This window comes from Diplotaxodon limnothrissa, linkage group LG20 (assembly GCF_057381915.1).
Source record: "Diplotaxodon limnothrissa isolate DT_005_m linkage group LG20, D_limnothrissa_male_GT1.1, whole genome shotgun sequence".
In the NCBI taxonomy this organism is placed as follows: domain Eukaryota; kingdom Metazoa; phylum Chordata; class Actinopteri; order Cichliformes; family Cichlidae; genus Diplotaxodon; species Diplotaxodon limnothrissa.
Window position 1 is genome coordinate 22,017,119 of NC_140615.1, and position 26,131 is coordinate 22,043,249.

General features: G+C 40.1%; 1 protein-coding gene across 2 annotated transcripts; it reads right to left on the bottom strand.

Moving 5' to 3' along the window:
- Positions 1 to 2,324: 2,324 nt before the first annotated feature.
- Positions 2,325 to 23,932, bottom strand: prickle3 (prickle homolog 3). 2 transcript variants are annotated; one of them, XM_085344448.1, is made up of 11 exons: positions 23,891 to 23,932; positions 15,712 to 15,794; positions 8,449 to 8,632; positions 8,159 to 8,272; positions 7,458 to 7,595; positions 6,997 to 7,200; positions 4,854 to 5,040; positions 3,769 to 4,110; positions 3,372 to 3,677; positions 2,877 to 3,269; positions 2,325 to 2,785 (listed from the first exon to the last, which is right to left on the bottom strand). In XM_085344448.1, exons 1-11 carry the CDS (start codon positions 23,930 to 23,932, stop codon positions 2,325 to 2,327), a joined length of 2,454 nt encoding a protein of 817 aa, XP_085200574.1. The 2 variants fall into 2 exon arrangements, with proteins under 2 accessions (XP_085200574.1, XP_085200575.1); XM_085344449.1 differs by having other exon boundaries at positions 2,877 to 3,219; positions 3,370 to 3,677.
- Between the last annotated feature and the right edge of the window lie 2,199 nt (positions 23,933 to 26,131).

Genomic DNA, 26,131 nt, shown 5'->3' on the forward strand with positions numbered 1-26,131 from the left:
AACTGTTTTTACGTCTCCAGTTCCCCCCAAAATGATCCTCAAATTATCTACAGTATCTCATTAAAACAACCGGCCGGCTTACAAACACAATGGGAATTGCAGGAGTTTAGTCAGACAAGCAGAATTAGATCCTCTAATTTGATGTTTCCGAGTCAAGTGCTGGCACGTTCGTCTGACAAAGGGAGTGAAGCAGGAAGCCAAGCACAGACACCCGGGAAGGGCAGGTAAACAAAATGGCTTACACACTAGTCTTGCCCTGCCAAACTCACACCCAGCCTTTCTGAAGGTACAAGTTAGTAAAGAAAGCTTTTCTTTCTATCAAGAGGAAACTCACCTTCACAGGTTGCCTTGAGTTCCTCAGTCCCACCTGGGTTTCTCCTTCGTGTGTTCGTGTATTTCAAATCACACAGGACAAACCTGTTTGACAACTCATGTGTGCTGCTCCTGAGCCCACCCCCTTCTTTTGATTTGTCCAATCAGTCTCTTACAAGGAAAAACACAGGCTTGCTTTTCTTGGTCATGTGACCCTATCATTGTCATCTGCTCTCAACAAAGTGATAAGCACCGTTTCCCAGAATCCAAGAGTGGAGCAAGGAAACTGCAAGCAAAGCACCAATACGTACTGAAACTGTTACAAAGGTTAAGTCGAAAGTTGCTTAAAAAAATAAATAAAAAAAGTAAGTATTTCTCACTAGTAGTTGAAAAACACAAAACATGTACTTTTCCAATCCCTCCATGATTCCTCTACATTATATCCAGACAGTTCCTGCTGTTCAAAGGTCGGTGCTGAGACTGTACACACATTTAGGCAAGCAAGTTAAACAAATTTACTCATATATGCAGCATACAGTCAGAGAAACACAAGGGTGTTACAGACTCTTGCTTTTGCCCCAAATAAAACCAGCAACAACAGTGACCTACACCAAGCATAGAAAAATAAATGACACTCCAATGACGAGTGAGTACAGACTTTAAGAACGTTTACAGATTTTGCAGCGTTTCATTTGAACTATACAAAAAAAAAAGATAAGCGACCTCCAAAAACTCACACAAATTACACTTTTGATTTTCAAAGTCTGAAACAACCACAGTTTGCTGAAGTCATTAAACGTCACCTCCAAACTACTGGGCTATTCAGTGTAAGTATAACTGTAGTATTTTACAGCCACATACAGATTGCACATAAGAGCACAGGAAAGTGGTTACAGTAAGTCAGACATAAAAATATATTCTTTTTACAAAATGTGCTGGAGCCAGTTTAACAGATATTTTTGCCTGGTCTGCAGTCTTTGTCCCATCTTAACTTTGCTCTTAAGTCAGTTGGATATAACTTAGATGCAGCCTCCAGGAGTGAGAGGGCTCAGGAGACAGACACCCTCTCTACATTTGTAATTAAGGCTGAACTGGTTAATCCAGAACCATACATCAGGACTTCCCTCAGGGACTTTACATGAGCATTACCATTTCTTCTCCACTCCCCTCATGTTTATAAGCCATTGTCGCATGTCATTAACTTTTAACCGCGCTCTGTTTGTGTTTTCTATTGTTTTTTTGGTCTTCACCTCTCTACAACCCTCTTTTTCCTCTTCTCTTTCATCTCACACCTCAAACTGGTTGCACCACACAACTGCTCCACCCTGATCCTGGTTATGATTTCTTCCTCCTCGCTGTTGTCAAGTGCCTGCTCATATGGGAACCTTACTCTAATATTGTGGGTTCTTCAAAACAGAAAACACAGCGAGTTGATGGTTGCATCCTGAGCTTGACTTGTGTGTTGTATTTAAAGTAATCATCCTTTGTATCTTCCATTTTTTCCGGAAGAGAAAACGCTTTCTGCAGTTAGCTGTGCAGTTTGAGATGGCCCCTCAGCTTTATACATCAGCCCGACTTTAATTTACACTGTATCATTTAGGCACATTTAAACAACAGTGAGAGCTTGTCTGTAAAACTGGCCCCAGGTTACATGTGTTACTGTGTGTTATGGTACAGTTCAAACAAGTATGAGCAAACTTACAAAGGTGTGTAACAAATAATGACTCCACATTGCTCCATTCATCACTGCCTGCATGACTCATTCACCTCAAAATGAGGCGTCAACGGGAGGCAGTGACTTCTCTCAGGTTTATTTTGCTTCCCTTTGCTAAGTCAGGAACTTTGGCTGTGGTTCACCCTTGGATAAGTCTAAACATGTCATCTCGATCTGACATTACATCGCTGTCACAAAGCCGATAAACATCAGAATGATGATGGTCATTCGTTTTTCCTTTGCACCATAATCTAAAAAAATAACATGCTGTGTTTTTAACGTGGTTAGCTGTTTGTGGTTAGGAAATAGCACAGTTTTTATCTTTGTCCTTTGCACCCAGGCTGTGAGCTCTTCTCCGCCTTATGCTGCCCCTCAGGCCAAAGTCCCTCTGCCCCTCCTTCCCCTCCTCTCCGCCTACGTCTTTGCCCTCCTCGGGCGGCTGCTTTCGAAGTTGCGGGGGTAGAGGAATGGGCTGTCCCAGGAAGTAGCCCTCTTCCTCTGAGTCTGAGGATGAAGAGCAGGTAGAACAGCAGTCTTCGTGTTTGTATTGTCCCGGATGGAGAGTCAGAGAAGAGCCATCGGAGCCGCCTCGGCTGTCTCTGTCTTTCTCGCCTCTCCAGTCTAGGGAGTCCAACCTGGGCCTGTCGGATTGCGAGCGTCGAGATCGCCTCTCTGACCCCTGGTGTAGAGCAGGGTCTGAAGGGATGCGGGAACGACCCCAACCTCGCCTTAAATGGCGTTGCTGGTACGAGGATCCATCTGGAATAAAAAGAATGAGTAACTATGAGAAACACACACAAAAGAAAACTTCATTTGAATGAGTTAATATTCAAAGTGCCTGAAGACATACCCAGCAGATCCATGTGTGGGGGGACGCCTTTCTTCAGATGTAACCTGCTTCCGAAACCTCCCTCCCCCTCATCTTCATCCTCCTGGTTTTCCTCACCCTCTTGCAGCCCCTCCTTATTCTCATCTTCATCCTCATCCTCGTCCACAGAGTAGCTGCTGCTGATTGGCTCTCTGAAGCTGACTCTGGCTGTGTTGCTGCGAGTCAGCGGGGGTGGAGAGTCACAGGGTCTGTCCTCTGGTTGCTGGAGTTTTGGTGAAGGTGAATCCCGGGGCAACAAGTCACGAGACTTCACGGGCAGGGGAGGTGGGAGGACCGAGGGGTTGTCCAGAGGAAGAGGAGGCGAGTCAGGTGAAATGAGTTTGTTCACATGAGAGTTCTTTTGAGGAGGATTTGCTGAAGAGAGAAAAATAGAAGACATATTGTAGTTAAGAGACAATGAAAAAAGGGTTATAAGAAGCATATAATAGTCATGCCAGTATCAGTGGTTTCTGATACCTTGCATAACTTTATTTGTCTTTTCCACCCAAGTTCTACAGTCAATTTCAGTAGAGGTTCCTCTTGAATTAAGACCACTTAGTCCAGTACTTCCATTTAGCTCTCCTTCGGGCTGGGGACTACTGCCTGGAAGTTTGATAGCACAGTTCCCTGGAAGTAAACTGTAATGTGGAATGTCACTGGGCCAAGAAGGACCTAAGCCATTCCCTAAATGAATGTGTGGAAGAGGTGAGTACGAGCCTCTTTGACGAGGATGATGACTGGGTGAAGGAACTCCATTCTGAACTGGAGCCGTGCAGTGGACACCTGAGAGAAGCAGAGAAAATAAATGTGTTACAATAAGCACAAAAACATAATCCATGTGAACTCACTGCACAACAGCTCCACCGTTATTCACCTCTGGTTTCCACTGCAGTATGAATGCAGTCTTTTGCAGGAGCTATAATGGGGTTGATGCCCTCTAGTGGCTGCAGTGGAGAACCACACTGTAGCTTGTGGTGTTTCTCTGCTGTCCCATACTGTCTGTTATGGTGAGGCGATCTAGTCTGCAGAGCAGAGTCGCAGGAATCCGAGTTATTGGGGTCTTCTCCCAGAGAGCAGGACCTGGAACAGAAAATAAGGCCCCTGCGAGGGAGGAAGGGACGCCCCAGGAGAGGTAGCTGACAGCGGGCGCAGCAGAAACACGAGTCCACAGCGTGCCAGTGCTGACCGTCGTATGTCATTTGACCCTGGTCGATACCTGAGGAAATATTTGTGTGTCAGCTGTGGAATTTTAAAATCAATCTTTATTACCTCAGAACACATTTAAAAGCAATGCATAACACTTTATACTATTGGTCAGTAGTTACTTGTTAGAACTCTGACATTAGTGATGCGAGTGATGTGCCCTTAGAGAACAAATATGGTGTATTACAGGCTTCTTTGTAAGAATATACCATCATCAGAATATCTGCTTACGGGATACATGTAAAAGTTTGCTTAAAGTATCACGACGTGTCTTTGCTTCATCACAGCTAACACCTTTCTCACTCAGCACTACATCCTACATGAAAAAGACAAAGGGTCTCTTTAGCATACGGGAGATCACATTACAATGATGCAGAGCTGTTATTAAAATGATTCACAATTTAAAAAAGGCAGACATCATCTTCATGCTCTCAGGCAAGTATTGCAAACTAATCCAGATCCAGATTTTTAAAATTAATTCATGCATGCTGATTTTTTAATTTTCAGGCATGGTGGAGGTGTGCAGTCTCTAGCTGCTCTTCTTGATATATTAGTAAATTATTATAAGTCCTTTTGTAGGCTCTGATGATGAATAACAACATGCTAAAACTATGCAATATTATAAAAAAGTGACGTCAAAAAGATGGAATGATTAAAGACAAATAAACACTTACATTGCTGGTATATACAAATTAGGCTGGTAATGTGAAAACATGGCTTCACTATAAACTTAATTCATTAAACTTAGTTCAGTACCTATGTGTTCTCCACAGGTATCACAGTACTCTGCGTACAGCGACTCGTAGCAGGAGCAGCAGTACGGTCGACTCTCTCTCATGATGTAACGCTGGCCGCCCAGAGCAGCCTCACATTCAAAACAGCAGAAGTGCTTCATGTGCCAATATCTTCCTTCAGCCTCCGTACACTCATCTGCTAGAATAATCTAGGTTTAAAAGAAAGTGAGAGACAGAGAGGTAATTTCACAGGTACAGAAGTAAGTAAACTTTAGAAGACTGAAGAACTAGGTTAACAAAACAGAGTACAAAATATCCAATCAGTGCCGTTCTGTTTGTAGGCTTAGCCACTCCCTGGGTCTAACCGCCAGTTGTAGGTCAGTTGCGGTAGATCCATTTGTCAACTATCTCAACTAATCCCTTAAGTCACAGCGATGAGCTATTCAAAACCAGAAGACACCAACAGAAAATTCTACAAATAGCATGCACTGGTTCTGGGAAACGCTAAAATACAACAATAGCCAATCTGGGAATGGCTACATGAGAAAGGAAAGATATTTATGTCCCTTATTATTTAATGACAAATGAAGCAGACATAATATCTGAAGCTGATTCAAAGTCTTGAATTTGTACTTTAGCTTTTCACTATAAATTTACTTATGAGGCCCAAAGAGATGTCAATGCAAGTGAGGAAGGCCATCATAACGAGTGGCCAAATCAACAACCTGCTCCACCACAGAAGACAACTAAACTGCATAATGACTTATGAGAATTATTTCCATGGTTAAGAAAAACACCTGCATAACATCCAGCCAAGCAAATCAAGGACATGGGTACATCAAAGTCTACAATTAAGAGAAACCTTTATGAATGGAAATACAGAGTTTCCAAAACAATGGTAACCATCAAGAACAAGAAGGCCAGATTAGATGTTGCAAGAAAGCATTTAAAAAAAAAAAGATTCTGGGGAAAAAAAAAAATGGACACATGAAATCAAGTCACCTGATGCCAGCCCAACAGACCATGATTTTCAGTTATTAAATACAAAACTAAATTCAGAGACCCACAAATAAGCAGCAACTGAAGGCAGCAGCAGTAAAGGCCTGCCAGTGAATCTAAAAGCAGGAAACAGAATTTGGTATGTCCATTGATTCCCCTAAGGCAGTCATTTTTTACACTTTATCCAAGTATAGAAACAAATATTCATATTTAAAATTAAAATTAATGTTGAGCCTCTGAAAGTGGGGAGTATGTAAAAAATGTGTGTGATTCCAAAAAAAGTTAACATAAATTTCTTTGTTAAACCCCTTTAATTAAAGCTGAACGTCTGCACTTAAATCACATACTAACTGTTTTATTTACAATCCACTGTGGTGGTGTACAGATGAGAAAAAATACAAAAATTGTGTTCTGTCCAAAAAAATTAAGAACATAACTATATGTTTTTCTCTCCTACTGTAGTTTACTTCCACAAACCTGCAAAAAAACATCAACAAACTATTTTGTGTAACTTCCCAGTTGTACTAATAGCCTCCCAAGTGCATTTAGCAACTTGGCATTTTTTATTTGTGTTAGAGAACAATGCCACCTGTGACTAATTGACTAATGCCCTCACTATGAAAATTCAGTCACTGCTAACTCTAACTAACTCACTAATGTTTCACCCATTCACGTCATGTTTTATGACATTATGCTGACTTGCTGGCTCATTCTCATTCAGCTGCCTGGGGATGGACTCAAACTCCACCATCTTGGGCTGCAGCTGTTACTGTAGCTCTTGTTCTCCTCTATAGATTCGCTGCTAGCTAGCAGGCCACTCTAACCAGAAGTAGCAGCAGGTGGTGCACCGACACTGAGCTCACGCAGGCTTTGGACACGAACAAAGACTATCATCACCAACTTCTCTCCAGGATGATAGAGCTGGCGTGTGGCCGTGGAGAGGCAGTTATTGTTTGTTAAAGTAAGTCTACTCTTCCTTGTACACCTCATATATATAATTCTTTAATAACACAAGTGTGCACACTCCCCCTTTTGCATGCACTCATGTATACAAATAAAATACATTACTGTGGGAAACATTTAAAAACATTTAATACTGTTGTTGCTGAGATTTTATATTAAAACAAAAAAAAAAAAAAGCAAGAGGATTTTGGGGAGACAATCACCTCATCGCAGGCCTGGCAGCGGGGCTTAAGCCTTTCAGCGTGGTGCCGACCGCAGTATATCTGTCCATCCTGGTAGAAGTAGATCAGATCGACCAGCAGTTCGCTGCAGGAGGCACACTGGAAACACTGAGGATGCCAACAGCTGCCGTGTCCTGCCCGACTCGCAAACACGGCTATATCACCCCCGCAGATCTGTCTGCCACACTGGAAAAATAGATGGGTGTGGGGTGGTGCAGAGGGAAGCAAGTTAGGTGGTATATCCTTTGACAAAATGGTAAATGCTCCAGGTTGCACAGCAATTTACTTCCACAGCCCTGTAATCATGTGGCCCCTGAGCTGTGCCTGTATCTACTTGCACCTACACTGACTTCATTCTTCATGACTTGGACGTGCTCTTTTTATGCTTTCATATGTGAGGTTTATAACTTTATGTCGGCCTCAACAGGAAAAAAAATCTCTACCTGCTGGCAGATTGCTCCAGTCATAGTTACTGGGAAAAGTCTTACAACACCCCGGCCCAGGTTTTCTCTTTTTCTCTGCTGACTGAACAGACACAGCTCCTTTTTCTCCTCCTCGTCCAGAGAATTACAGTACTGGGGCTGAAAAAGACACAGAAACTCACATCAGCATTCAAACAACTAGACCTAAAGTATGTATGTATGAAGACTGTCATTAACAATTTATCTGTCAATTATTTTAATGACAGTAAAGTGTAAAACTCTCAACCCAAACCAAAAGATAGCAAGTAAGAGTCTGCGTTATCCATGTCCCCTGTATTTATTTTCAAGAAATATCTTTCTCTGTTAAAGCTGACATTCATGTGTTGCAGCTGTGAAACCTTTTCATTCTTTTCTTTAATATATTTGTTGTATAATTGAAGCAGAAAGGACCATTATTAAGGATTAACAGACTATTTTATTGTAAAACTGGCTTTAAAAATGACTATAGGAAGAGATTAAAATATAATTTATTTTTTCCAAAAGTTGTGAATTTCCTCTTTACCTACCAATCACCCAAAAAAGAAAAATTAAAAGAAAGAAGCTTAATAAAAAGAAATAAGGCTGGTTGTTGATTTTCTTTGTTGCTTTTTTAAACTAAAAAAGGCACATCACCCCTATATTCAAGTCTAAAGCATCCAAAGTCAGAGTCGCAGAGATGTTACCTCACTGTCGTGGGCTGGAAGCTGGTGCAGCAGCTGTTTGATTCGGTATCTCTCTCCTGGACTGTTCACATAAGGCACCCTGTCCTCTGGTAAGCAGCTAAAATATTGGTAAACCTGAATGACAAGACAATTATGCTCATATAGAGAATATAAACACCCACTTATCCAAATATAGAGCAATTTAATTTACAACCAGTCTATGCACGAACATGTCCACGTAAATGAGCATCACGTAGGCCTGCACAGCATTAATTTATGTCTCGACTTCTCTTGTGCACCCTGATTGTTACCTGTTCAGGCTTGAGCCCAGGTGGAACCCATGCATACTCCTCGGAGGCGCAGCCTGAGTCGTCATCAGAGATGGAGTGTCTCTGGAAGTCAGATACTAGCTTTGTCATCATCTTTTCCAGCTGCCCTGGCACCGGGCGCACAGCATGCTCTTCTCGTACACACTTGCAGTGCACACAAATCTTCCTGTGGAGACAGAGGAGTTCCCGAGGCAAAACTGAACTAATGTCAAAAATCTTGGTAAACACAACTCCAAGTGTTCTCCTGGATCTTCGAGTGGCCAGGTGTAAAATACAAAGTTTTTAACCTGATTTCAGATGTATCCGTAAGATTTTTTTCACTGTGACCATTAAAACATATTAAACATTTATTTAAGCCAGACTTTTATTAGGATTAGGCCACATTAATGCAGACACTTCCACTGTGCATAACCATATTATTTATGAACACACGCTGCGTTGGAAACATTACGTCACAAACCGGCCCACACACTCTGCGAGACTCCCTGCCGTCACAAATTACTAATACAGCAGTTGTCACAATCTGATTAGGGGCTACGCAATCTACAGATCACTATCTCAGACCAGTTCATGCCCTCATTACACCAAGATCTTACAGGATCTGCATCAGCGCCAGCACATCCAGAGTATTTTTCTACCAAACAAGCAGGAAATCAGGTCATTGGCATAAGCTTAGCTGTCAATCCGGGGCAGTTAGGACTGGGAGGTGAAGACAGGAGCAATAATCTCCCTCAGCCTCGTATTACAACCTATCTTGTCCTCAGACTGTTACAATCAATCTGGTGGTGGGTGTGCCTGTGTGTGGGACCAGTAGAGTCAGAATAAAGTGCCCTGGGCTAACAGTGAGGCGTGGGTGTCACGTTTTTTGTTGTTGTTTTCTGGAGATTGAACAATATGTCCATAAGCAGCATGTATTGCATGTGTACATCTCTGTTGCGATTGCATAACAGTCTGCCAGCTGGCACTTGTGGCTCAAGTTCACAAGGCACAAAGCTGCTTTATATCAGCGCCCAACCCCCACACGACCAAAAAGCCCGCACACACCATCACACAACTGCTTGTAAAATGCATGAGCACTCCACCTCTAATCAATTGCCTCATAAAAATCATCCAGGTGACAGCCAGTAATCACTACATGTCTTTACCCAACACAAGGTAATTCTTGAATAGTTGACAAAACAGAGATGAGAAGTACTTCTATGGGATTCCAGTTCCTTTTCTCAGGCCCAGAACTGCACATTCAGTATATGCAGCTGTCTTGCATTGGCATGTTCTATGCACATGGCTGCCAAGCAGTTAGCACCAATATAAATAATTATAAACACAGCAAGAGAGCTTAAGCTAAGCTACAGTGGCACAAATCTGTTTCCCAGCTGTATTTATGTGGATTCCTATGCAAATAAAAGGTTAGGGGAATGAAGATGCTCAGCAGGTGACCTGGCACTATGGGACACAGATGGTAGATTCTCCACCCTCTCACCCCACCAGTACCACCAGCAGTCTGCGCACCACGAAAGCATTAGCAAGTGCTTTAATTACAAGCAGGTGCCAACTCTCACATGCAACCTACAGTTACCGAGACAAGAGCCAATTTGGAAGTATGTGGGGTATAAAGGTATTACAGGAAAATCTCAAATTATGCCTCTCTGTGCAAATGCCTCTGCAGGTATTTTACCAAATTAGGGTCCCTGTTTGAACAGATGCACATGCCAAATTATTGACATATGCTACACTTTGATAAAACACGTTCCGTCTGATATTAGCCCTGTTTTGTCTTTTATTTACACACATTGTCACAGATCATTGAAATATCCATTTGTTTACATTTATAAACTAATTTAAAGGGTGATTTTTTTTTTAGCAAGATTTCTGTTCTGGTGGATGAAACTGTATGACTGAAATCAAGAACAGGCTACAGAAATGTGATAGTAGTGTCTAGTAGTGCCTTTCTTCTTTTATACAAAGATGGGGTACACGCACATGTTCCAAATGCCCTGTAAATATACAACCATAAATCTAAAGGCAGTAACCCCAGTATATGGTTATCTGCAGTTATCGTACAGAAACTCAGGAAGCTTTTCTAAAACATTCCCATTTTATGGCTCTTTTGCAAGTAGCTGTTTGATCATGACTTTAGAAACACACAAACAGAGGGCTATTTCAGCAGTGCCATTTACCAAGCTGTGCGGTGCTGAGCCTAGTCCTGTTCTATTACTTCATTCACAAGCCTCTGATGTAACACATCTGCGCTCTGTCCCCTCTGGATATGTGCAGCGCCACGTTGAGCACTGATGAGTCAAAAACTCTACCAAGAACGACCAAAAGAGACAACATCCAGTCAAAAAATACTTGCATGACATTTTTAGAGCAGGTTCTGCTGAGAGTTGCAATGGTCCCTGTCGGCTGCTATTTTGCAAATGGCAAAAAGCACTGAGGGTTTTTGATTGGGTTACATATCGTGAGTGGTGCCTTACTTAACAGAAGTCTGCCGCTTAAATAAATTTTAAGATTGATTCAATGATACCACTTAAACTGGTTAAAAATCCTGGTGATAAAAAAAAAAAAAATGTAGTGCTGTGCCCAAACTTTTTAAATGCAAGAAAAATGCAGCATTAATCCAAGTGCAACTACTGCATGCAAACAAGAAACACACCACTCAACAGTTTGTAACAAAAGAAGCCAATGTGCAGTTTTTTAGTGGGTTTTTCTTACATGTGTAAGAAAAAGTTAGTTTGTTTTTATTAAGACATGGCAGATGACGCTTTCACACTCTGCCTCTAAGCTTGCTTTAGCCAACCAAATCACAATCACCGATACGTCCGGTAAAACTGATTCTGTTATTGTTAATGGTGTATCTTTTGTTTGTATTACTGGCTATAGCAACTGAATAATACTAAATGAACTTAATAGTCTGACTGAAAACATACAGATAAGAAGTGTGTGTTTTTCCACCGACAGAATGATTAAATGGAAAGATAAAAAAAACGAAACTAATGATTTACAATTTCTTCCCTTTGGTTACTGGGCTAGCCAGTAAAACTTTACCCTGCACTATCACTGATTTCTAAGTCTTTAAATAAAGCCGCCCTTCTATTATGTTACCATGTCCTCAAAAGGTAATGCGCGATATATAATAAGCCAGTTGTGTACAAGGAGGGATTGAGTAACAGCAGTATCAGTACATGACCTCATATTGCACACTATACAGATAATTTTACAAAGTGTACAAAACAACATAAAGTCAGACTAAGGAACAATAATCATCTAAAAGCATTTTCCTTCACATCTCCCAACTTAATTATTATTTGAGTTTCTTTTCTGTCTAATCCTAACAGTAAAATCTGGTTTCTCCATTACCTGTTGTAACCATGACAAATTAGTCCGGCTTGGCCTGTTGATGGAGTCCCATGCAGACTTGTTCTGTTCTTGCATCCAGTAGGTTCCTACTGCCTTGCCGTCTGTCTGTCAGTGAGAGCAGGATATTCTTTGGCAGGTCCTTTCCATCTGATAATTTCTCTGTCTGAGCAGCTCTTTTCAATGTCCCCCTATAGCCCCCACTCCCACGCTCCTCCGCCCCGATAGTAGGTGCAAACAAAAGGCTCTGAACGGAACCATACACTACACAAAATGCAAACACAGATCTCAAAGTACACACAAGCCCTGTGACTTTTAAATCTGCCCACAAAGATAAGCTAAAGTGTACATGCCATGAACGTTTCAATTAAGCCTCTCAATTTACTCACGCTGCCTTTGAAGATATGAAACATCAAGTGACAATCACGATGCATAAAGTCACTGCGTCTTTCCTCCCCTGACCAGACTGCTGTAACTGATTCATAACAGATGGACTATCTGTAGCTTGTATGCAGTTATTAATCATAAGCGGAGCAGATTTTGATCCTGTGAGCAATGCTGTGCTGTAGAGTGGAGTATTTATAATGTTATGTGATCAAGATGGCCATGCATGAGTACAAAGTGTCTCTAGTGATATATCAAACCGACAGCATGGCTCATGGTCTCTGTGAAGTCACGACACATCTCCGAAGTCATAGCGGCTCATCCGACTTTGGTGAAGATGAATGATGAATGATGAATGAATACCAGGAAAAACATGATTGCTCAAAAAGACGCAGCGTGATTACAATCTTTTAATAGAATGATCTGTTTTCTCTTTTTTTTCAGGATCAGCATCCGAGTCATCAGAGGTGCTTCAACAAACAGTAGATTATCCCTTTAGTCTACTGACAACAAATCAATCTGCAGCTATTTTTGACCTCACTGTTGCTTCTTAAATCTAAACACTTGGTGCTCATAATATAGTCCAGAGATTATGTTTTCATTTTGATGGTTACACAGACAAAGAAATGAAAACAAAAATTTACTTTACTACTGCTTTACCTGTTTCTTTTGCACTTTAATGGCAATATGATTGATCAGGAAGATAATCAGAAGACTAATCAATACTGACAAATTTGCCCCACTACAACTAACTTCAAGCAGCCTATCTAGCAAATTATAGTTAACTAAAATAAATAGAAAAAAAACATGTGTGGAAAAACACATTTTATTAAACTGAAAAACAATACCCCATCAGCCTTTTACGGCTGAGAGGTACGATTTGTCAACGTGTTTGTATTTTTGTATTATATTATTTTTTAGTAGTTAACAACAATCCAAAAAGTAACAACCATATCATAATAACAAACGTAAAGTAAAACTGAACATTTTTGAAGATAAAAACAATGAAATGAAATGAGGAAACCTACTGGAAACTAACTTAAAACAGTTGTAAACAAAAAGATAAAAACTGGTGAAAAAATAAATAATTCTAATCCAGACTGTGAGTGAACCTATAAATCAGCATATATTATTAAAACTGGTGAGGGGTCTAGTATAGCAGCCATATGATAACTCTTTAAAATGCTGCTGCTGGTGTGATAATCTATACCTGCAGCAGGGAACTGTGAACTCTCCACAGATCTGGTTCTAAGAAGCAGATGGGCCTCCTCCCATAACTCCCTGCCACTAATTAGTGACAGAGTAATTGCCGCATGGCCACCCAGACTAATAGCAATGGCGACTTTGAACACTTCTGAAGCATGTTGGGGACCTGTGGGTCAAAAGTAACTCAATTCACTTGCTGCTGGGCAGCGGAAGCACCATCTGCCCCCACCTCAGTTTAAGCTGTGCCTGATAAAGCTCAGGATGAAGATGGATCACTTCCCTCTCACCGAGCATCAGCAGCTGAGCCTGTGGTCACTTGGAAGATCTTCTCCATCAGCAAAGGTGTGAGTTTAAATTGGTTATTTAGACAGATGCAATTAGTGCCAGACTCCGAGGTCTTAAAGTCTGACCCCTATAAATCTCAATCATTTAATCACTTTCATGTTTTCAGTCTTCTGGATCGCCTAAGAGACTTACAACGTCTAAACAAGACATTTATCCTTGTCAGCTCACCCAATGTCATTTCGGATCTGCCCATCAGCCAAACGAGTAATGAAAAAACGTAAACAATGAACTACAGCATTTTGTTAATGCTACACAGATTAAATGCACTGTAAACAGATCAACGTGCATGGTAGAGTGCGGCACACGTGTTTCAGATTCCGTGCTAACTTCTAAGCTTTTATCTTGACCCGAATAGAGAGAAAACTGAAAAAGGAAAAAGATAAAATTACAGGCTTTTGGCTTTATGAAGTACACATTCCTGCCTTTTGTTTTATTCTCTCATCACGAGGCCAGTTTGTCTCAACCATGTAGTACACATTAGGGGTTATAAATGCAGCCTTCATTATCAGGAATAAATCTTGTGTGTCAGTGTCAAACCCTGTGATCATCCTCAAGAGTTTCTGGGTCTGTAAGCACCAAACACAGCACAATGTAGTTGAATCACCTAGTTTCCTTCTAAGTGACTCATTCTTTAATCTTTAACCTCTGAAATAATGTGAACAACAAGCAGTAACCCTTAGCTTTGTAGTATTTGTCGAGCTGGAGCAGCCTCTGTTTTTATTCCATACATTAAAGCGTAATGAAACACAGAAGTCCCATCTGAAAAAGGAAAAGTGCACTGAAAAGCAGAAACTGGAGAGACAGAGGGGGGTTTGAAGTGGTTGAGAGGGTTGCTATCACAGCAGTAAGGCCTAATCTTATTAGCAAGATTGACAGGATTAGACTAACCAGAGACCCCACCAGCTGGATATACACTAAAGGACTAAAAGAGAGAGGACAAGGAAAGACGGGCTCAAAAGAAAGCACACAAAAACAGACCTGACAGAGGAGGTTGAATTGTTCATCAGGAGGGACTTTGGTAGTGTTTAACAACTCTGAACAAATAAGTAAAAGAGGTATACAGCAGTTTAAAAAGTACGAATAAGACAAATTAAACACTCTGAACACAATGTGGACATGGTATGAAAACATTTATCCCCAATTTTTGGGTCAGCAAAAAAAGAAAAAAGATAAGAAAAATTTAACTCGCCATTTATCAATTTAAGTATTTTTTGCCCATTAAAAAACATTCAACTTAAGACTCATTCCACGAAATTATATAAAAAACAAATTAAGGTGCAATATAGGGCAGTGCAGGGCTTTGTATCTACCACTGCTGTGATATAATGAGCAGTCATGGTCATGTAGCTTTCCATTGCCCTTGAGGTCCACCCATCTGCAGTTCAGCCATAACGTTACACTTTTTCTGCTCATACATGCTTGGAACGATCTTGTCACTGAAGTGGATGTAATAGCAACGGGATATAATAGCGTGGCTCAAGCACGTTCATCATATGTTTAAGCCGCTTGTTTTGCACAAAGGAATACGGCCTCATGCCAGCAGCTATAAAAACCCCAATAGCTTTTGTAATAGCTTTAGCCCGGTGGGATCGGGCAGCAAAGGGCTGCTAAAATGCCGCAAACTCCTCTGCTCCTCCACTTGGACCACTAGCGCTGACCATGACTATCACTTGACAAACTGACCGCGCACACCACACACATACTTTTTTTCCTTTTTAATGCATACATGTTTTTTGTTTGCAAAACAATTAAATAGCTAAGGGGTCGTGTTTCTATAAATCACGTTTCCAGCTAAAGTGGCATAAAAAAAAAAAAACAGCCATAAAATCATTGCTTTTATACTTTGTTTTGCTTCTGAAGTCCAGCAGGGAAAAATGACTCTACGGTATGAAACAAACATTTCCTGCAAAGCTCACAGGCACCGCTGTCAGTGTTTAAGAGTCCTACAGTTCATACCTCCAGCCATGGACACGGAAGCCGGGGCACTGGTCTCCGCAGCGCATACAGGGTTGGCCTCTGTCTGGATCCTCTTCCTCCTGCTGAATAAAAACACAAATCACTTTAGCTCACGTAATTTCTGACTGGAACATGATTCAATTGTGCCTTTTGGCAAAAGACACAAAAGAATAAGGATATAGAGTGTTTGCTAGACATGAAGGAAAAGCATCAACGCCGGAGTGAGCTAACGAGTCCACCTAAGCCTCAAGCAGAATGTGCTTAAATTCAATCACTTCAGTCTTTAGTTTAGCATGTTTGTGGGGGGAGCGTGGGCTGTCATTACTCGTCTTAACCAGTTTATTAATACCCCCCATCCTATTATACCAAAACCTTACCGAATACTGCAAGCTTGGAGTGGCAGAGATAGACATAATATCCATGTGTTATGTCAGTGCAGATAAAGCAGCAAACAAAACGGCCAGGTATAAAAATGGTTTGGGCACTATGAATTAGGGGTGAGTTTCAAGACTGCTTTCTATATTAACGAGAAATCCCTAATATGGACAGTTTTGATTTTCAAAGTTTAGGTGAAAATGTTGATTTTGCTATGGCTGTGGCTGTCTATGTATCATGTCAGGTAAATGAGCCATAAACCAGACCTTTCAACCACGTTTGTAGAAGTTATTTCAGACTAATTAGCAGATACTGATGTCTGTGTTGCCCTTGAATAGCCTATGTTCTATTCTAGTTAACATTAGTTGATAGCTTAGCACGCCACCCTTTCACCAAAATATAGTCATTTCTGACTCAAAGAAACCAACATGGCAGCAGCCAAAGTGTTAATACTGAGGTTTTGAAATGTTTGGTCAAAGAAATCACTGGGCCACATCCTACTGGCTACATTTATACCATCTATGACTTACATGTTAATACTTCCAACTTAAAAGCAATAAAAAGCAGGTTTAGAGCCTGGTTAAAGAACTGTCTTGGGCTCTGTGGATTCAGCTTGCTAAATGAGCTTGCTTCCTTTACCCAACAACTGCATTCTACCCACTCGCCTAAATATGGTCACTATTCTCCAGCCCATCTATCTTTTATATACAGTCAGTGATGTGTACTTAACACTGTATTTGTACTAACACTGTACTTAAGGCACATAAACCTAACATCACTGATAGTTTGAGTAGATACTGTGTGCTCCGGTACGCCATGCCTGTACATAATAAAGTATTCTTATAGCTGTTTGTGTTTTTAATCAATGCAGCAGTGGGTGTTTAATTTTCTAGGTTACAAAATACACACACACACAATGGTAAGTGATACCCATAATTTGGCATAACGATCCTCTTACAAAACCTGTTTACTTGAGCTCAGCTCAGCCACACAGTTACATATTAAACTCAACAGTGAGTTCAAGCAAAGCTCTTTGTTTTGCAGAAATATATGGAGGAATACATGACAGGTAGTTAAATCCCAAATATTCCTCCTGCCAAATATGCTGACTGAGCATTGCTGAAGGCAACTCCGCAGCTTAGCACTAAATCAGCCGCTTCATATCTCAGTTCTATTGCTGCAGCTTTACTGCATACACAAAGCTCTTTTTAGAGATGGGAGGAAGGAAGCAGACACAGGATGAGAGCTGCACCCTTTCCCTCTCAGTATAGTTACTCTGTCTCTACCTTTTTTTCTCTAGTCCTTTAATATACACAACCTCTATCTTATTTGAGAAGAACTTACTGTTGACAGAGGGGAAAGCTTACAGTTCTTCCCAGGTTGGTAAACAAAAAGGAAGCTACTTAAGTGTTTTTCCCTCTGCTGAGATTCTAACTTTTTTTGGCCACAACTGGTTTGAAATTCTACATTAAAAAACAACAACAACACCACTGAGTTTAACAAGCGAAGTAATAAAATGCAGATATGTGATACAACACGGTACCTGTGCGTGCCTGTTCACCTGTCTTTATTTTTCAGGCCACACTAACCACATAATCATTGTTGTTCACGTTAAGCCTGTTTTCCCAAGCTGAGATATTTATGAGCCATCTCAGAAACTGCAGCACATTACTTTGACTAGTAATCAGGATACTTCGCTTATCTAACAGACATCTGAGGGCTGAAAGTATATTATTAGTGGAGTAAGAAACCACAGAGGCTTAAACTAAAAAAAAAGTTGCTTCAATTTTAAAAAATTTGATGGTTTGAGGAGTTATGTAGCTGTTTTTAGGGTTGATATATTGAGGTATTTTCACTAATGACAGCACAGAGCTTCGTGGGAACTAGTTAATCCAGAACTACTGTATGAGTTATAATTTGCATGCCTTTTTTAAAGCTTTGCCATTTAAAAAGAACACGATGACACACACTGGGATCAGTTTTACTCCACGCTGCCTTGCTAATTTGGCTTGGACTGCTGTTAGCAAAGCCAGGTATGAAAAGTGACAAGACGGGTTAAATGAAGCGTTCAGATGATTTCTGGGTGACTGAACCTTTCAGTTGTTATTTCCTTTGGAAGGAACGGCTGAGATGTCGCACTGACAAAGTGACAGACCGAGCCCTGGAGGCACACACTAAAAAAAAAGGTCTGTACATCTAACACAGCCCTACATATTGCATTTATTAAGGTTTCAGCGAATGAAAGTGAATAGCTGCAGGATAAAAATGCTTTTGGAAATTGTAGCTGACCTGATATGATTACACTTCAGGATACTACAGGGTGTTACTACTTTTCAATTCAAAGAGTTAAGAAATTAAATGACACTTTATATGTTTATGCTTTCGCTGTAATTTCTCTCCATTCAGACACCCTTTTGATATTTTAAGCAAAGCAGAAATTGATTAACAAAGTTTCTTGTGCCGGTGCACAAAAAAAAACTGCTTAGCTGGCCAATTTTAAGAAGTGACATCAACATCACAGAGGAATAGAAAACAGATTTAAAAATGTTTTCTTGCTCCTTACTGGATTTCACTTTTCGTAAGAGAAACCAGTGAAACCGATGCTTGACGTTTGTTGCACTTGTCTGAAGGTGTAACACAAGTAATTTGACAAACATTATAGTCTCTCAGCCCCAATAACAACAGACATGGAGAGCCAACACTACAAAATTGGACAGAGATTTTGTACTCTAAGTCTACGTAACTTTCAAGAACAATGCAGATGTGAATGAAACCCATAGTCTGTTTACTGGGCAGCACTGGGTGACTGGTTGCAAAAACATGTGCAGTTGCATGAATGTGTATATAAAAGCGTGCCTCTCCAACTTTGATCTGTGACCTCAGTAAACACTTTTCCGATGACCTTATGTCTTAAATATTCAGTTTTAAGTCTTACTGAGAAATTGTGAAAAAAAAAAAACAACGACAACAAAACGATTAACCAGAATATGCTTTAGGAAGGGTCTGACTTATGATTGAAGAGTTGCTATCCTATATTGTCGTGCCCAGTTTAATAACAATAAAAAAAATGGTTAAGTCGCTCAGCTCCATAACCTGCTAATGGATGATACCAAGGTGATTACATCCTCCAATCAGTTTATGGATTGTTTATATAAAGCCACAGAGTGTGAACATTTGTCTCTTTTTGTTTATAAACAAAATATTTGGGGGTTTTATTTTATCAAAAGTTTTGATAACCCGCCCCATCTCTTAGTTATGCTGCTATAGGTTGCTGGGAGACGTTCCATGAACCAATGAACATTTCTTCTTCTCTCTCTCAACTTTTCAAATTTTCATGTCATGAACGTTTGTCTTCTTTCTCCTATAGTTTATTTTTTGTCCTTGTCTCTCTACACACTCTTTCCTTTCTTCTATTTCAACTTACTCCCCAATCAGTTGTGGCAGAACGAGTCTCCAGGAGGGCACAGCAATCTGCCACAACTAATTGCAGATTGCTTGATTCAAACACTCACATGCTTTGTGAGTGTTTGACTCAAGACCCATTACACATGATTTAAACTTTATTGAGACTTGAGATGTTGACACGACTGTTTGTGAACTGCCTTCACAAAGTTCTGTAATACACACATTATACCATTTGGAACTTTCTTTTTTCATTCAAACAAATAAAAACAAAAACTTACGATTTTAACTAATACAAATTAGGTGATCATATCCACTCTGGAAACTAACTGAAACATATCAAAGTGGCCACCCTAGGCAGTGAAATTTATCAACTGATTTACTGGAACTATACAAAACAGATTAGAGGGTCAACATTAAAGCATAACTATTCACTCACTTAAGTGCAGACAGTAATGAAGAGCTAAGCATTGCCTCAATGGTGACGTAATAAAGAAAGAAGGATTAGGAATCCTGAGAAAAGCTTAAAATGACCTAAAAATGAGCCAAAAGAAGAACATGGAATCATATCTGTCAGTTCTATATTGTCTTATCAAGGCTACACAGACCTGAAGGTTTTGTGTGTGTTTTCTTTCAGGCTTCCACCACAGATAAAGTGTCAAGTTTGCATCCTGACAAAGAGGTTTTCCTTTTGTGTTGTGAGTGAAGGATGTGATGGGAGTGGTGATAGGAAGTTTCTTCTAAACCGAGTGTGGGTAAAGTAAATAATACATTCACAAGTCCGGGGGGGTGCGGATCATGTGTTCACACTTTGAGCGGCGTCAAGACTTTTCATATCAAGTCCTTTGTTTTCACTAAGTAGGTATAAAGTTTAATCACGTGGCATGTAACCAGGTAATGGACAAACTGAAAGACTGCCAGCTTTGTTATCTGGCATCAGCATGCAACAGCACTGGCTAACCAGGGGTTACATGCAATAATTTAAAGGAAAGGATAAATAATACATCTGAATGATATCATGTGGCCCATACTGAGGCTGAGTGAGGTAGTGGAAAAAAAATGGCTCCCCACATAAGAGAGAATGACTAAGTGTTGGTTTTGGACCTCAACGCTGAGGTGTTGGATGGATTAAGCATCAACAGGAAAGGTCACAGGTTGGGGGCCTTTGTGGTCTTAGCACGCTAAGTGGACGCTCCTCTCTTCAAACATTCTACATTTTCAGTGTCCAACATAACACCTTCCCACATTGGTCCCCTGGGACCTGCGGATCTGAGTTTTAATTGCATGAATATACTTATAGTTGTAAATGTGAGTGAGTGTGTAAGTCCTGCAGCACCATTGTCACTTTTCTGCTACGTTTACCGTATTTTCCGCACTATAAGGCACACTTAAAATCCTTTAATATTCTTTAAAAAAAATCGACAGTGCGCCTTATAATCCGGTGTGCCTTATATATGAATTCTGGTTGTGCTTGCCGACCTCGAACTGATTTTATGTGGTACACGGGGCTCAAAATTCTGTCAAAAAATGTTCTAGTATGACTTTGGTAAGCTACGAAGCCACACCGCTTGATGGATTGTCTGAGCATTACGGCTACCGTAGTCAGGAGCCTCGTGGAGTAATCTGGGTCCAAAACTCCGTCCCCTTCAGGTCCCAAAGTCAAACGAACACCACAGCATCACTGAGAGGTAAAAACTGGCTAAATTATTTCATCTTCAATAAAATGATCAGTGTTGCTGCTTTACCAGGTGTAACAATTAAGTTTAACATCCAGGCATCCATGAAAACAGAATTTCTTTAATTTAACGGAGTTAGAAGTTAGCAGGAAGTTAGCTCGCTAGTTTCCACCTAGCGAGCTAACCACCTGGCTACCTGTGACAGTAACAAACCCCGCTTTCCTTTCCTCTTACATTTACTTTAATTATAAACTTTTAGCAAATCAAGGCATTGCTTCACAGGTACAACTATAATTGGTGAAAACACAGTCACTGGCCAGAACAGGCCACTGAAATTGCCCGACATACTATTTTACTTGGCCCAAGCTGGGTTATGTTGAACCCTGATTTTGCAGTCACAGTAGAAAAAGCACATGTGTTACTAATACCATGAATTAAGTGACTGCACCAAGACTCAAACCAAGGCAGCTAAAGGGATTTCTAGTTGTGACACTTCCCCTTTTCCCTCTGTTATGTTTCAATATTTTTTAGTAAAATGAAATTCAGCTATAGCCACATCTACATCTTTATTGCTAGAAAAAGTAGGCAAGTTCAGTACACATTATCTTATGACAGCAGCTTCTCAGATCCCAAATAATTGTAGCATAAGAAAGCATACAGTCAAATTTGTCAAGCTGTCATTTGGGAAGGAGTTGAGAGCACAATTAAATTGGTTATATCTTAGCAGATAAAATTGCAGATTCATTATATCAATAATAGGGAAAGTAAGAGATCGCCATCTTGAACGACAGAGTAGGGTTTTTTTCCTTTACATATTACATCTACTTGAGAGCCATATGGGAAATATTTGAATCTAATGAGGCTAATCTATCACTTCAGCACTTGAGTGCTTCAGTAAATATATTATTTGAGACACTGTGGCAAGGAAATCATGAGTTTCAAATCGCTGCTGAGGGCCTTGTTTACTTACTGTGTACACAGTCTCTATTCTCAAATCATGTACACTAATTAAATTTGTAATCCAGCCTAAATCAAAAGGCTTTTGTTCAAATATGTGTTCAAAGCTGCACTGTGGGAGAGCAAAGTCTACAGTCTATGACTTATTTATCACATTTCAATGTCGATTACACCACATTTACGCAGAAGATTTCTTGAAGAATATTTACAAGAAAAACAACAGAACATAAATTAAGATGTCTGTGTAGTGCTGTTAAATTACATGACAATTTATGACTAAAATGTATTTCAATTGCCAAGAAAAGGAAGACGTTTAATTTTCCATCAATTTTCTTAACCGCTTAACCAGCTCAATGTCGTAAAGGCTGCTAACCCAGCTGAAACAGGTTGGGAATGGGGTATGCCTCGATCCATCAGAGGGTTAAATCAACCAATTTAGAATTACCAGTTAACCCAGAGGAAACCCATGCCACTAAAGGGGGAATATGAATAACCATTTAACCACATTTAATTAAACTGCAGATCATTTCTAATCTCACATCCTGGCATGAATTACAAAGCCAGTTCATCCCTACTGAGCCTCACATAGGTCTAAAAATTGTTTAAGTTAGACGATAAGGATTTTTCATGGCTTAACAGGTCTTTGGGCCAGTGACTAACTGCATAACCATGACTGGTCTGCGTGTAGTTAAGAAAAGTCTTTGATACCTTATTTAACAGAAGTATGTCTTCTTCTGTTATTTGCAGTAATTTTGCAAACAAACTGTACTTTAGTAAGAGTAAACTGAACTCCTTTTTGAAAAATGGTTAAAAATAATTATATTGGGCTGGCTGGTTGTCCTTTAGTGGAAGACCAAAATCTCTTTGGTCACCAACACTGTTTCCTGTAGATGCAGGAAAAACCCCAAAGATATATACATAGGTGTTTAACACTGGTGCTGTAAGATGAGTTAAACCTCACTTTTCTAATGCTGGTGTAATGAGAGTGTTGCATTAAATATTCATGATATTCATTAATTCTTAAGGACTGTTATTACATGCACAGGTAGGAACAGGTGTGTGCTTTGTGTTACGATGGAGTATTTATACAAATTAACATGAAATACTATACTTTTTTTATGTTAATTTCAATGTATAGGTTAGTTATAATAGTAGCTGGATCTACAGTCACTGAACTCACCTGGACGTTGACGTAGTCCAGGTGAGATGCGGAGCCAAATGTTCCGTGTCAAAACAGACGTAGGTGTTCTCTCGTCACTAAACTCCTGACTATTTAGGCTGCTTTATAAAGCAGCATTCCAACCACAACATAATTGAATACACAGCATGAAAGCTTGACAAAGGTAATAAACACGTCCAGGTAACAGCTACCCCATCCTAACCTGCACAGGTACAAAGATGACGCACAGTCACCCTTCTGACTACACCTGAGGCACTCGACATGATCCAAGAAACAAAGAATGTGGGACTCTGTGGCAGATAGATGATTCTATTTTTTGTTGTCCTATTTCGAGCGTAGGAAAAAAAATGTTGGAGGGAAACAAAAGCCAGGTGAAGGTGGGACGAAGTTCCGCTTGGGCTGCTTTCTGCGTTGGATTTCAATGTACTAAAAGTTCATTTCACGCCTGCTTTTACAATGAAAATGCTTCGGAAGCTTTAAATCACTCCAAACGCTACCTTGTGCTGAAAGATGATGATATTCAAAATGACCTTGAAAGTTATTAAGGTATAAATGTACGGGAAAAACAAAAAATAAAATAGGCACCTACCGAGCGGTTGGACCGTCGCTTTTTAGATCCGCGCAGGAACATGATGTTGGCTGGACGTTAAAAGCAGTTTTCCGGTGAAGAAGCAGAGCAAAGCAACGGCGAGCGACAAAAACTGTAAGTAACACGCTTGGTGTAAACTACATGCCGTTTCTTGCAGACTACCCCCGGATTCTTCTTTCCGTCTTTGCTAACTAACTAAGGAAGGAGTTTTGGCATTCGAACTGATAAACTAGCTTAAGTGTAAAATACAACCTCCGGCGGAGACTTCAAAATAAAAGAGGTACTGAAGTATATTCTTCTCGATTCTTGAGCAGAGTCAAAATTTAAGCAACGTTAACAAATAAACTTTAACTAAATATTCATTAACATTTTTACTTATTCAATTTATCACTTTGAAACCCATTGTTCAATCAAATTGATGCCGTGCCTTTTTTTATTTTGACTGTGTGGACACGGATCTGCCGCAACCTGTAACCTTGGTGAACCTCCAACTTTACCTGTCCTGCTCAACAGAGACTAGCCGACTGTCCCAAAGTTTTGGCCCGTACTTCACCTTGGCTACAAGGAAGTTGACATGGATATATGCAAAGTTTTGTAAAGTCTACCAAGACATTTTGTTTTATAAAATACGCACATTCAGAGCACAAGAGAAGTCAGCCACGTTGGCTTTAGCTTCAAATTAAATATTCCTAATGGGGCGACAAAATATGCACACAGATGGGGTTAGGGTGGGGGGTTAATATTACTCTCGAGTTCCAGTGGGAAATAGTTTGATAACATCCATCATGACCCCAAACAACGGATTATCATTGCACTGCAGGTCTTTAAAATAACACGGGTCATAAATGGTTATTGCAATTCGAAGGCAGCAGCATCAAAGCTCAAAACAAAGTAGGAAAGGATTTACATAAACACACTGTAATCTCAGAACGAAGAGTAGGGGCAGCATGTACAAACTGCAAAAATAATAATATTTAGGGGAGAGAGAGAAAAACTCAGACGAGATTACAGATCACAGATGTTTGCTGTACAAGGTCATTCAGATCCGGGCAGGAATTGTGTCAAATCATAGTAATTTCCGATCGTATCTGAATATTGCCCTGCTGATAAGGGGCACCAGCATAACTTTGTTGATATTAGATGGTTTTACACTTTCGTAGTGGCTTATAAGGAAAAACAGTTCACAATAGAAGAGTTGCAGACTGCTTCCATCTAGTGGCAGTGAAATATAAAACAGTTTAGAGTACAAATACACAGTATCTAAAATGTAGTTATGGTAAAAAGAAAGTGCATCCTCCTCCTCGTTCAAGATTTTACATTTCATGTCCTAATGAAAAGAATCTGGTCCTTTGTAGGTCTTAAAATTAAATGAATACAAGACAAGCAGCCCATCAATTTTGATGGGTTGATCTCTGATGACCTTTCCTTGATTGCCAACAGTTTGAAAAGAGTTATAAGACCATTTCAAAACAATTTGAAATATATCATTCCGAAGTGAAAACTATTATTTACAAGTGGAAAATATTCAAGACAATTGCCAATCTTTCCAGGAGTGGATGCCCAACTAATACATCTCAGACTCAGTTAGTCTCAGTTAAATGTTGAAGTTCATGACAGTGCAATTAGGAAGAAGATTTATAAATGTTGCTTGTTTGGAAGGGTTGCAGGGAGAAAGCCTCTTCTGTCAAAAAAAAAAAAAAAAAAAAAAGAACATGACAGGATGACTTAGATTTGCAAAGTTGCAGCTGAACAAACCACATGACCTCTGGAAGTCCTTTCAACAGATGTGTCCAGAGTGGAGATGTTTGGCCATAACACACAGTGCCACAATATGCAAAAAGTAAGCACGGCACAAAATCATTTGGACACAAACACCTCATACCAATTGCGCTGTAGAAGTGTTGATTTGAGCTGGTCTAGATCAGCTTGTTGGCTACAAAACCTGGATACATTAGAGTCAATGACTTGACTATGAACTCTGCTGTATAAGTAATATCTAGAGTTAAATTTTAGGCCATCTGTCCAGCTAAGGCTTTGCTCAAATTAGGTCATGCTACAGAAAAATTGCTTGAAGTACACCAGCAAATCTACAAGAGAATAGAAAAGAATGAAGGTGTCGCAATGGCCCAGTAAAAGTCCTGACGTCAACCTGACTGAAATGCTGTGGTGGGACCTTAAGAGAGCCGCTCATCAACGAATACCTGCAAACCTCGATGAACTGAAGCAATAGTGTAAAGAAGG